This window comes from Oreochromis niloticus, linkage group LG8 (genome assembly GCF_001858045.2).
Source record: "Oreochromis niloticus isolate F11D_XX linkage group LG8, O_niloticus_UMD_NMBU, whole genome shotgun sequence".
In the NCBI taxonomy this organism is placed as follows: Eukaryota; Metazoa; Chordata; class Actinopteri; order Cichliformes; family Cichlidae; genus Oreochromis; species Oreochromis niloticus.
Genome location: NC_031973.2, coordinates 27,752,230 through 27,764,765, shown reverse-complemented (window position 1 = coordinate 27,764,765; position 12,536 = coordinate 27,752,230). Strand labels below are relative to the sequence as shown.

Here is a 12,536-nt window from a genome sequence, read left to right as displayed (position 1 = left end):
AGTAAGCTAAGGCCTTCAATGATGCAGCACCTACTCAGGAGGCTGGTGTTTGATGTTCCTCTACTTAATGAGCACACCAAGATGCCTCTGAAGGTGAGAAATGAAGTCAAAAACAAAGTTTGCATGTGTAGGAATCAGTGTTCAGGTTATTGTTAAAAAATTTATAATTTATTACACCTTACTTTTTAGTTTTTGTTACTTAATTATTCCCCGAAGAATGCAATTACTACTCATTACATTACATTTGCAGTACACTATAACATGGCCAAAGATGCATTGTCACATAATTACCACTCAGCTGTGTGTATGTTTTACATACAGTGGGGAACATTCATTAATATGCCAAAAGGTTGATTCAGTTCCATTGATCAACAACTACTGATCAAAGCTCATTGATCAATGGCCATGAGTACCATTCACAGAGAGTTGAGGAATGGCTGCAATCACAGCATTGTACGATCGTGATAGATGTACCCTTAGGCCCCCCTCCTCGATTCAGAGATGGTCTTTTCATGTAAATGACCTGCTTGATTCCTTGGGTGGCTGTAGCTCAGGAGGTAGAGCGGGTCACCTACTGATTGGAAGGTTGGTGGTTCGATTCCTGGCTCCAGTCTGCATGTCTTGGGCAAGATACTAACCCCAGGTTGTTGTCCGATGTATCCATTGGAGTGTGACTCTGTGTGAATGTAGTTAGAAAAGTGCTCAGTATAGAGATTGAGTGAATGTTGTACAGAGCGCTTTGAGTGCTCCAGGAGAGTAGAAACGCGCTATATAAGAATCAGTCAATTTCCCACTTGATTGGTCATTGTTCATTGTTGCTGGTTTCAGTCATTATGTAAATGTTTATCAGGTTGGGGAAACCTGCAGTCAGCTGAGACTGAAGAAGTCACTTTGATGATGATGTTTGTCCCACTGAAAATGCCCAGATGAAGCATAGAAATGTTCTTACCCAGTGCAAAAAAAAAGTATACACAAAATTACCATTAGATTTATAAAATATGTGCACTAGTCAGTATTACCACCTTACCACCTCTGGTACATTAGTGAATCGTATCAGTCTAATTTGTGCTCAGTGACTCTATACTGCTGTGCGCCCATTTACCATGCTCTGGCATTTTCATCCTGCTTTCACACAAACTAAAGTCAAGAGATAGTAGTTTTTGTCTGTTTGCCCTTTGTGGAAAAACTGTAAAATCCGTGAAACACAAATAACAGTATAATTGTATGCTTAGTAACTAATGTTGTTACTGATTTAGTGCATTAAGATGTTATGGGAAAATATGATTGAATTACAGTAACACCTTACTTACTCATCTGGCTTTAGTCATATATTGACTAGTGATTAATGTGCTTTTGACTTCTCAGCTGTTGACCAATCACTACGAGCGTTGCTGGAAGTACTACTGTTTGGCTGGAGGTTGGGGCAATTTTGGAGTAGCATCAGATGAAGAGCTGCACCTCTCTAGGAAAATGTTCTGGGGAATATTTGATGCCCTGTCCCACAAGGTGAGGCTCGTCTAGTAGTAGCTCAAAGAATGCATATAGGTTAGTGTCGCACTTCTATGGACAAGCATAACAAGGCCATTCTTCCCACTCACTCTTCTCCGAGTTTTACCGTCTTTGCCTACTATCAGCCACACGATAGAGTCCATAGATGGTGCGTACACCAACCAATGATTCCAAAAGAATGTTGGGCCTCTCATTAGGCACATTAGCACAAACACCAATCAGGAACCGTTCTCTGACCCGAAGGTACGGGGAAGCATCCCTCTCGTCCTCCAAGTAAAGCCCATTGGGAAAGAGGAGGCAGGGAGCAAGGGAGACAAGTATACCCACTCCTGCCTGTCTCTTCCCCCTATGTTTCCCTAATTTTCGCTGGATAGATAAATTTAATAAAACTAATAATTTATTCGCTGTGCCTGCTTTGGAATTCTCTATTTCAATCCTCACTTCACCCTCATTACAGATTCTGAATCTTCCCCAAGTTTATTTGCTTTAAACAAACGAGAAACAGACAGCCTTCAATGTTCACAATAATGTATGAAGCAACACACTTACATACTGTGTATGTGTTGTAATGTAGCAGTACGACCAGGAGCTATTTAAACTGGCGCTGCCATGTCTTAGTGCTGTGGCTGGAGCTCTTCCTCCAGAGTATATGGAGTCCAACTACATGGCCATGATGGAGAAACAGTCGTCTATGGACTCAGAAGGAAACTTCACACCACAGCCTGCAGACACCACCAAGTATGTACATCTTTTTCTTCTTTGTAACATGTTTACTTGTTTGGCTTACAGTCAGGTTAGAATGTTTTTTGGACAATGATACATGTCTTGTTGTTTTGCCTCTGTATACAACATGATGGATTTTAAATCAAACAATCATCATGAAGTAGAGACTTTCAGCTTTAATTCAAGGAGGTTAACAAAAGTATTGCATTAACTGTTCAAAGCCATTTTTATGCAGATTCCCCCATTTTTAAAGGAGCAAAAATAACTGGACAAATGACTGATAAGTAGTTTCATAGCAAAGTGAGGCCTGTTTCATTATTATTTCATGAAAAATTAATCAGAGAAAATATCTGCATTTGATTCCAGATGTTGCATTTGGTAACCACGACCAATGGTAAATAGTAAATGGACTGATATGTCTGTGGTCTTCTACTCTGAATAAGCCACTTCAAACTTGCTCACACACACATTATTTATCTAATATTCTTTATTTAAGAAACACATACATGCTTACACTTTACTAGAGTTCAGTATCCCCCCCAAGCACATCCAAATATGAGGATCCAGGGATTGATTTGGGTAGCAAACTTATATTTGGTGATAACAGGGACTCTGTAATTTCTAAATCGGCAGTGTCCAAGTTAGTATTAATAGTGAATATCTACCAAACAGGACTTCAGGTTGAAAAACTAAAATAAACATATGAGAGAGATAGGAACAATTTTAGGAGTGGGGAAAACAACAATCTTTTACATTATTAAAAAGAAGGAATTCACTGGTTAGCTAAGCAACACTAAAAGTGTATGATCACAGAATTTTTTCTGGGTTAGGACAAAAACCCTCGAAGACGTGAGGTACAGATACAGCCACTTAAAACAACCACCTCGTTTCTGACAGGACCATGACAGATACCTGGTGGATTCCTGACTGATGGCTGGTTGATCTGTGACTGTAACAATATTCCTTGCCTGTGACGTGTAAAATGCGAAAAGAAATGTTAACGCTCCCAAGCAGCCTTTATAAAAAACAGTGTAATGTCTTGTGCATCATCCAGGGGGTGCAGTGCTAATGGAAGTTCATTCATTTACAGATTTCTACACATATTCCTTTTTTTTTTTTTACATTGATCAGGGGTTCTATGAATATAACAACAGAGTTTGTGCACACTGAACAAGCAAGATACAAAGCAAAAAGTGATGCTTGCATTCTTTGGTTATTCCTCAGTAATGTTACTGGGCATGAAAGCATGGCACTACAATGTCTTTTTTAAATTAAAACATGAAAATCAAATTTTAAACAAAATTTGATGATTGCTTGGTCCTGTAAGAGAAAAGTATATTTTTAGTGATACAAAAGGTCAGACTCAGAGCACCATGACAGCAACAACAATGTATGTACTTGTCATGATGAAATATGTTGGTCTCTGTTCTAAATTTTTAGGCGTCAGTGAAACACTACCATACTGCAGGAGAGGGAAGCTTTGGTACTGCCGTTGCATCTACTGTACATGTGTGGGCATTCCAGCCATGCCAATTACTGTATGCATTGGCTTTGCTAATAAACGAACAGTCATAGCGGCATCACAGTCACGGATAGTTACATTCGACAGTACTCAAAGCACAAAGTTGCCTTCTGCTAATATTTGTACATCACATTTGTCTGACTCCTGACTATAACATTACCCCGTGAAATGGACACTCCAAATGCAACAACAGAGACGGTGCCTGTCACTCAAAGTGTCTAACCTTTGGGTTACTAAATCAATGCAGTAGTTCATTTTAAATTTTAATTTAAACACTCCTCAAATGCACAACAATATGTATGTGTGTGTGTTTTCCTGCCAGAAATATTTGGCGGTTTGTTCAAAATATTTTTGATGGTTAATAAGGTCAGTGAACTGCTGCTGTAGGAGAGAACCAGGAGGTTCTGGCACTGTGCTTAAAACTATTGGTAATTCTTGCCAGTTAAGCTTTCCCAATAAATGAACAGTCATAACGGTAATGATCACAGTCCTGGCTGCTTATTCAAGCTGTCTGTCACTAATCTTGGTATTTAGAATAGAATAGAATAGAATAGAATAATCCTTTAATTGTCCCACAAGGGGAAATTTGGTATTTTCACCTTTGTAATTCGTTTCAATACTCTGGTTCAAAAATGTTTGCACTGTGAAAGGGACACTCCAAATCCAATAAATACTACACGTCCCACAAATAAGTGTCCAACCTGCAGCATGTATTTATTTAGTTATAGGTGGGAAAACTCCACCTGCTACAGGTAGGACAGAATTAACAGTTATTAGTGTTCAACCTGGTCTTAATGAGCGATTATACATCATCATCATATGACCCTCAACCTGGATGTAGAGAATAAACCACACACAATATATTGGAAAGGAGTGTCGGAATCCTGACAATGAAACAAACAAACACTTTAATAGCACAATTTGTTAAATATGTTACGTAGATCTCTTAACAGTAGTTTTACTAATAATGTATGGATCGCATCATTTTAAAATGCAGCAACCACCTTTATTTTACTCTCCTTCCGCGCTCTGCACATCTGATAAATCGTTGCAGGACTTTTACAGACAGGTAAGAGAGGGCAGACTCTCATTAGCATCACAGTGGATTCTTTTGTCACACATCAGGTTCAAACAGCTCTCCGACCCCCCCACAGAAGGCCAACAACTTCCAAACCCCAGCCCAGACATCCTTGTACCATTTACAAGTGTCTTTAACACTTGTAAATGGTATTCCAGGAATCATTGACAGGAACACTGTTATAAAAACAGTCATAGTCTTTGTATTTTCTCGAACCCCCATCTCTGCCTGTCTATAAAACTATCTTACTGAATGTCATTAATGTGTTTTCTCCTTTAATAAAAAAAATAATTACAGAAGATTTTTTGATTTTTACATTGCTGTTAAAAACCCCTTTTTTAAAAGTATCAGAGTTTGTTACTAAAACTGGTGTTAATACACCTACAAACTTTGTGACATCATGGTGAATTCATAACAGCGTGTAACTTAAAAATATGCAGAAATAATTTTTACTTCATGGAATGACCTGACAGGTCAGAATATGCCTGTTCAGTTTATTGAGGCTGCTCAGTCCAGAAACAGTTTTCGGCACAGAGCTGCATTCATGAAAACTCCGTCTTCTTTTTTTAATCTCGGGAGAGCACGTACTCTCCTCCTCGAAACAAATCGAAGGTTTCAACAGAAACAACACAAACTGAATATCAAGTAGGAAAACCCTAAATTTATGGAATTCACATAGTAGCATAGACTGGTTTTTTTTGGTACTCTTCTAATGTCCACCATGAGGTTTCTTCATTTGTTTGTTCACGTTTCTAAAGACACAGCCCAGCTTCCATAAAACCAGCCCAAACAGCTGATACGTTGCACACCTGCACATCTGTCAAGCTGACACTGGCCAAATACACTTTCATTTGGGTTAAAAAAACATTACCCTCTAAAGTACGAAGACAGGACTTAAAATGATTCAAAAAGCAGCCAATGTCCAAAGAACAACTTTGAAGTTTTACCAGTCTCAGAAGTAACCTCCACATCTGGTTTGGGATCTATGAAGAAGCTTGTGTGCAAGAATATTATTTTTCTGTATTTAATTTTTTAAAAATTGTTTCTATTAGATTAGTTTGAAATGGATGAACGAAGAACTGTTTACTGGAAATAGTTTTGGTGATTTGCAGTGTAAAATGACTGAATGGTCAAACTAACTGTAAAGTTTGATCCATTTATTTAACATTTTCAAAACTTAACTTTAAGTTTTTATACTATTAAGGGTTGAAGAGGTCTCCAACAAACATCACGGAAAGAATGTGAAATTCAACTGAGTTTTGTTTAATAGCTCCAAATCAAACCAGTGGCCTTAATGTGCTTCATACTATAAAGCCAAGGCCCTGAGCAGTGTTATGGTATGTGTGTGGACTGGTCACAGCTGGATCACTAGTGCCAACCGATAGTTAACTGATAGTGTAGCGTTGACTGCTGAGAGACGTAGCAGGATAAATTCCCAAGTGTACAATCTGGTGATTAACACATTTGAAATGATAAAAAAAAGTTATGAGCATAACTGTATATTTTATATTTAGTCTTTGATGCAGGACTCCGTAATGCTCCACTGAAGTGCCTACAGTCATTTCCTGACACTGGACACTGATACAAACCCAGATGCAGATTTCTATTTTCTGTTTCTAATGGAATTGTTTGGTTTTTCTCGCTTTGCCAGTGTGACTGTTCCAGAGAAACTGGATTATTTTATAACCAGATATGCAGAGCACATCCATGAGAAGTGGTGTATAGAAAAGGTATGTATGATTTTTATTCTTGTTCTGTGTTGTATTTCCTGGTCTGACTGTTTTTTCCCCTCACCATGACGACAAAAACAGTGTGGTTATCAACACTCTTTCACAGTAACTGATAACAAATGGACCCAGTGATTACACGTAGAAGAACTCAACCCACTAGTGATGCGCAAATCATGACCGAATCGTTCAATACTCGAGAATCACTTTACTGACTCATGAATCATGATTCACAAGCCCAACTGACTCACTGACTCATCCCTGTTGGTGTTAGCAGCAATCTAGCTTATAGTTAAAATTGTGGAGAAAAACACAACATCCAGTATCTTAACAAAAACATTTCTGCTCTGAACTGGAAGAAAAAACCCTGAGTAGAAGCTCAATTCAAGACAATAGCTCCTCGGTTCACAGTAGCATCGCTCTGCTAACATGCTAACAGCACATTTGAGCTACTCAACCCCTCCTTTCCTGTGCTGCATCGTAGACCGAACGAATCACTCACTCACTCACTCACTCACTCACTCACTCACCCCCTCCCTCCTGTGCTGAATTATAGAGCGAGCGAATCACTCAGGACTCACTCACCCCCTCCCTCCTGTGCTGAATCACAGAGCGAGCGAATCACTCAGGACTCACTCACCCCCTCCCTCCTGTGCTGAATCATAGAGCGAACGAATCACTCACTCACTCACCCCCTCCCTCCTGTGCTGAATCGTAGAACGAACGAATCACTCACTCACTCACTCACCCCCTCCCTCCTGTGCTGAATCGTAGAGCGAACGAATCACTCACTCACTCACTCACTCACCCCCTCCCTCCTGTGCTGAATCGTAGAGCGAACGAATCACTCACTCACTCACCCCCTCCCTCCTGTGCTGAATCGTAGAACGAACGAATCACTCACTCACTCACTCACCCCCTCCCTCCTGTGCTGAATCGTAGAGCGAACGAATCACTCACTCACTCACTCACTCACCCCCTCCCTCCTGTGCTGAATCGTAGAGCGAACGAATCACTCACTCACTCACTCACTCACTCACCCCCTCCCTCCTGTGCTGAATCATAGAGCGAATGAATCACTCACTCACTCACTCACCCCCTCCCTCCTGTGCTGAATCGTAGAGCGAACGAATCACTCACTCACTCACTCACCCCCTCCCTCCTGTGCTGAATCATAGAGCGAACGAATCACTCACTCACTCACTAACCCCCTCCCTCCTGTGCTGAATCGTAGAGCGAACGAATCACTCACTCACTCACTCACTCACTAACCCCCTCCCTCCTGTGCTGAATCATAGAGCGAATGAATCACTCACTCACTCACTCACTCACCCCCTCCCTCCTGTGCTGAATCGTAAGCGTAAGCGAATCACTCAGGACTCGCTCACCCCCTCCCTCCTGTGCTGAATCGTAGAGCGAACGAATCACTCACTCACTCACTCACCCCCTCCCTCCTGTGCTGAATCATAGAGCGAACGAATCACTCACTCACTCACTCACCCCTCCCTCCTGTGCTGAATCATAGAGCGAACGAATCACTCACTCACTCACTCACCCCCTCCCTCCTGGCTCACAGCTTCTTCTTCTTCTTGGTTGGCAACCAATGTTAAGGTGCATTACCGCCCCCTGGCTCATAGCTCAGTGGACATTTAGATGAGAAAATATATATTTGACACATTTAAGGAAAATACTAATAAAATAAAAATAAACAAAATAAATGTTCCCTTTAGAAATTTTTTTGCTCTTTTTTGCTCTATAAAATAGTTGTTTTCTTTTAGAATCACTCATCTTAGCAGTAGGATTTACATGAAAAGAAAGAAAGAAATTAAGTTTGAGTGAAAATGTACATTTTATGCACTCTCTTCAACTGACTCAGTGAATCAAATGACTCAAAAAACCCGACTCACTTTGGTGAGTGACTCATTAAAATGCGATTCAGTAAAAAGAATCAAATTTACCATCACTACAACCCACAGCTATAATATATAAAACATTCTGTTACATATGTATCTTGTTTGGCGAACTTTACAGTATACTATATTTTACGCCAATGATTGACATATATGTCAATATACCATCTTACTCTGCTGATACTTTTTTAGAGAAAGAAACATTTCTTGTAAACAGTGAATAAGGTGATATGACATAAAATTAAGGGGAAAATGTATGTATACTTTTTTTTTTTTTTTTAAATTTTCATAGTATTTCTGTTGTCATCACAAAATGTAGCAAAATAGAACTGGTTTTGGTTGTTTGTTTTAAAATCTGATCTGTAAATTTGAAATTATATTTTCTAGTTTTCCAATGGCTGGTCATATGGAGACCAGATGTGTGAAATCAGCAAGAACCATCCACTCCTGAAACCATACAAAAGCCTGTCTGAAAAGGTAATCTGCATGCAGACATCTTTCTCTGAACATTGTGAGCTTTCTATATTTAACAAAAGATTTGTATAGTTTGTGTTAGTGCTACATTTGGGTCAATGATGGCTTATTAAATTCTAGTGATGAAAAACAGCATACCTGTGTTTACAGTTTGAAATACTACTGAAATACTAAACCAAACTCATACCTGAAAAACTGAATAAGTCAGTTTGTACTCCTTAGCAGTAAAAGGCAGATGGGGTATTGTCGTCACCCTGGCAGGTGAGCGTGAACATCTACGTTTGTAAATGCAGTAACTCAAAAACGTAGGAGCTTCAAATTATTACCACAGGTAAAGATCTGAGATGAGGTTGAATCTCACTGACACTGACCTCATGGTCAGAGGTTAAGTTTTCTGAAATTGATGCTACAGGTGCATTTACTAAAAATGTCAGAGGAGATTAAATCTCAGCGACCTCGGCCTCAAAGTCAGAGTAAGTTTTCTGAAATTCTTGTGAATGAGATAACTTCACACCAAGGTGATGTGAGATTTTGAAGTGGACACCATCGATATATCTGCTAAAAGGCTGAGGGGTTACACTGGTCACCAGTATTTTTTTTCTCTTCTATTTCTTTTGATAAATTTTAGATATTCATCTACTTCTCGAGAAGGTCTCATGGTCACATACACGTCATCTCCATTGTGTTATATGTTATTTGTTGCAAAAGAGAAATGTATTAGTTTTATTATTTAATAATTAACTGGAGAAATGAAGCTTTTGTGCTTCATTTTGCAGTGCTCATTGAAATACGTATTACAATGGAGTTTTAATGGATTCCAGTTCTATCACTGATCCTCTAGATGCTTCCATCATGACACTGCATTTGTATCTACACTCATTAACTAAGTGTGCCAAGAAAATGTCCAGTTGTGTATATAAAGTCTCACAGTTGTAATGAGCTTCAAATGAGATTTACTAATTGAATGAATGGAAATGTATCAGCTGATGTGGGAACAGACATGTGATCAAATGATCCTGCAGAAGATCATCTGTTGGTGTGTCTGAGTTCATGCTTTGTTCGGTTTTTGCAGTACATCTGAAAGTAAACTGTGACTTCGCAGGATAAAGAGACGTACTGCTGGCCCATCAGAGAGTCTCTGAAGACCATGCTTTCATGGGGTTGGAGCATTGACAGGATCAGAGAGGGAGACTCTGTCAACCTTCACAACAAGCCCAGAAGGATATCACAGGCCAGTCAGGTGTATATGAACACCGCCTACTTTTACATTACTTTTACATTTCCAGAGGTACTCATTATGGATCAAAGGGAAAGGTGACATCATATATAATGCTGTGTGTTCAATCTCCAACAGCTTTCTTTTGAAGGAGCTTCGGCTTTCAGTCCAAGACCCACTGATATGAGTAATGTGACATTGTCCAGAGACTTGCAGGTAAATCATTCAGAAGAACACAATGCATGCAAAACCAGATTACTCATGGGAGCTTATAATGCAGATTGATTGATGGATGAATTGATCGGTGCAGTTTAAAAGAGTCACAAGTCAATCATTTACTTCTCCAGTCAATGGCAGAGCTGCTTGCAGAGAATTATCATAATATCTGGGCCAGGAAAAAGAAACTGGAGCTGGAAGCCAGAGGTAAATCTTACACAGCAAACACACAAACAAGGTTTTCCTCATTTCTCTGCCATCACAAACAGATAACACAGAAAGCTTGACTTCTTTTTTTATGCATAGGCTGTAAAAATAAAACAGATGGAATTTTGCGAAGCGCTATTTAGAAGATCAATACCATTTCCCCATACTTCTGCTTTACAATTGCTGTTATAGCAACTTTATCCAACCCTTTGATTTTTGTTGCATATTAACTGAAGTCCCATACAATCATTTTGGCATGGCAGTTTTTCTGTTAGAAGCATGTCCATTTTGGTGTTTTGTGTAGATGAAAATTTGGTCTCAAAGTTGTGTTGGCCCCCCGTCACCTGGTAGATGTTAAGTCACCTGTTGTCTTTCTTCTCCACCCTGCTGCTCTGTTCCAGGTGGAGGAAACCACCCACTGCTGGTTCCTTACGACACATTGACTGCCAAAGAAAAATCCAAAGACAGAGAAAAAGCACAAGATATCCTTAAGTTCCTCCAAATCAATGGTTACATTGTGTCCAGGTTGGTCCAACTATATCTGAAATTTTTAACATGCATAGATAGTGGGTGCATAACAGTTTGTCTTTGGCGTTTGTTTTCAGATTAGAAGATCAATTCCATAAAAGTTCAATTTTTCTAAAACGTCTAACTCAGAAAATACAACATTAGTATGTGTAGTCCAGCGCTGCAGTATGAATTTGATTTAACTTAACAAAGGCAGTGTACAACACATTTAAAAAAAGTTGAGAAATGCAAATAAAAGGAGAATATCCTTTGTGCTGATTCCAGAGGTGTGCAGTCACAGGAGCTAGACACTCCTGCCATAGAGAAACGATTTGCCTACACCTTTCTCCAGCAGATCATCACCTATGTGGACCAGGCACACCAACACATGATGGAGTTTGGTAAGAATCTTCTCATGCCTGTAAGAGCCACTTGTTTACATCACCAACCTGGTTGTTGTCCATGATACAACAACCATGATACTTTTGCCTCATTCGGTGAAACAAGTTTGTCGTTTCCTCTTTTAGCAGGAACGTTTTTTGTTTTTGGCATATTTTGCCAAGTACAATGCTTTGATGAAGGTTGTGGAAGTAGCTCTCCTTTTAGATACTAAATTGTCACTGTAGGCTAAAACAGTCTTGGGGTCTTGCTCTGAGACATTCCCAGGTTTTTCTCTTTTGTTTTTCACACTAGGAAATGTGAAGGCATGGTGTTGTTATAGTACTGATAAAGCAATATGACACTTTTTTATTTGTTTTTACCTGGTTAGATGTTGGGCTGGGTTTTGTATGCAGACAGAGTTGCAACCTGTTTGTAAGGTAGTAAGTAATCTATAAGACAGTGGACATGACAAGACGGTGGTATGCTGAAAATTTCTCTATATTTTTCCTCCCTGTCCAGGATGTGTACATCCTCATCCTTGAAAGAGTGTCCACTGGCCTGTAGGTGTAAATAGACTGCAGAGTCCTGGCCTGACGAGGTGGCTCTTCTGTGTTGTGCCATCCGCTTATCCAGAGGTTGTTTGGTTTCCCTGGCAATCCTCCTGGCACTTAACAGCGTACACTATGTTACTCTGTTTGTGTCGGGGGACCTGATCTTTGGGGTGGAACAATTTTTGGTGCAGTGTCTTTTGGGATTTAAAAGCCACAGAGAGTCTGTGTTTAGAAAAAATGCATCTCAGCTGTTCCGATACTCCTGACACCTGAGGACTCACTAAAGGTTTTCGCCTTAGGCAGCAGTTGTCCTTCTCTCCTGGATCAACTGGAGCAAGTTCTTTCCCAGCTGGGATAACCACATTTACTCAGGGTCTTGTTGATGTGCTGTTCTTCTGCCTCCCTGGCCGCTGTGTCAGTGGGGATGGTGTTCACTCTGTGTTGTAGCGTCCTGATGACACCCAGTTTGTGCTCCAGTGGATGATGAGAGTCAAACCTTAGATACTGATCTGTAT

General features: G+C 39.9%; 1 protein-coding gene across 1 annotated transcript in view; it reads left to right on the top strand.

Moving 5' to 3' along the window:
* The window catches only part of ryr2a (ryanodine receptor 2a (cardiac)), a 267,874-nt gene that overhangs the window by 134,685 nt on the left and 120,653 nt on the right, over nucleotides 1-12,536 (top strand). The window contains exons 54-63 of the mRNA XM_025909791.1: nucleotides 3-93; nucleotides 1,366-1,506; nucleotides 2,084-2,247; nucleotides 6,484-6,562; nucleotides 8,857-8,946; nucleotides 10,046-10,183; nucleotides 10,298-10,375; nucleotides 10,507-10,582; nucleotides 10,984-11,107; nucleotides 11,375-11,490. Coding sequence (XP_025765576.1) covers nucleotides 3-93; nucleotides 1,366-1,506; nucleotides 2,084-2,247; nucleotides 6,484-6,562; nucleotides 8,857-8,946; nucleotides 10,046-10,183; nucleotides 10,298-10,375; nucleotides 10,507-10,582; nucleotides 10,984-11,107; nucleotides 11,375-11,490 — 1,097 coding nt within the window. The remainder of the gene's footprint in view (nucleotides 1-2; nucleotides 94-1,365; nucleotides 1,507-2,083; nucleotides 2,248-6,483; nucleotides 6,563-8,856; nucleotides 8,947-10,045; nucleotides 10,184-10,297; nucleotides 10,376-10,506; nucleotides 10,583-10,983; nucleotides 11,108-11,374; nucleotides 11,491-12,536) is intronic.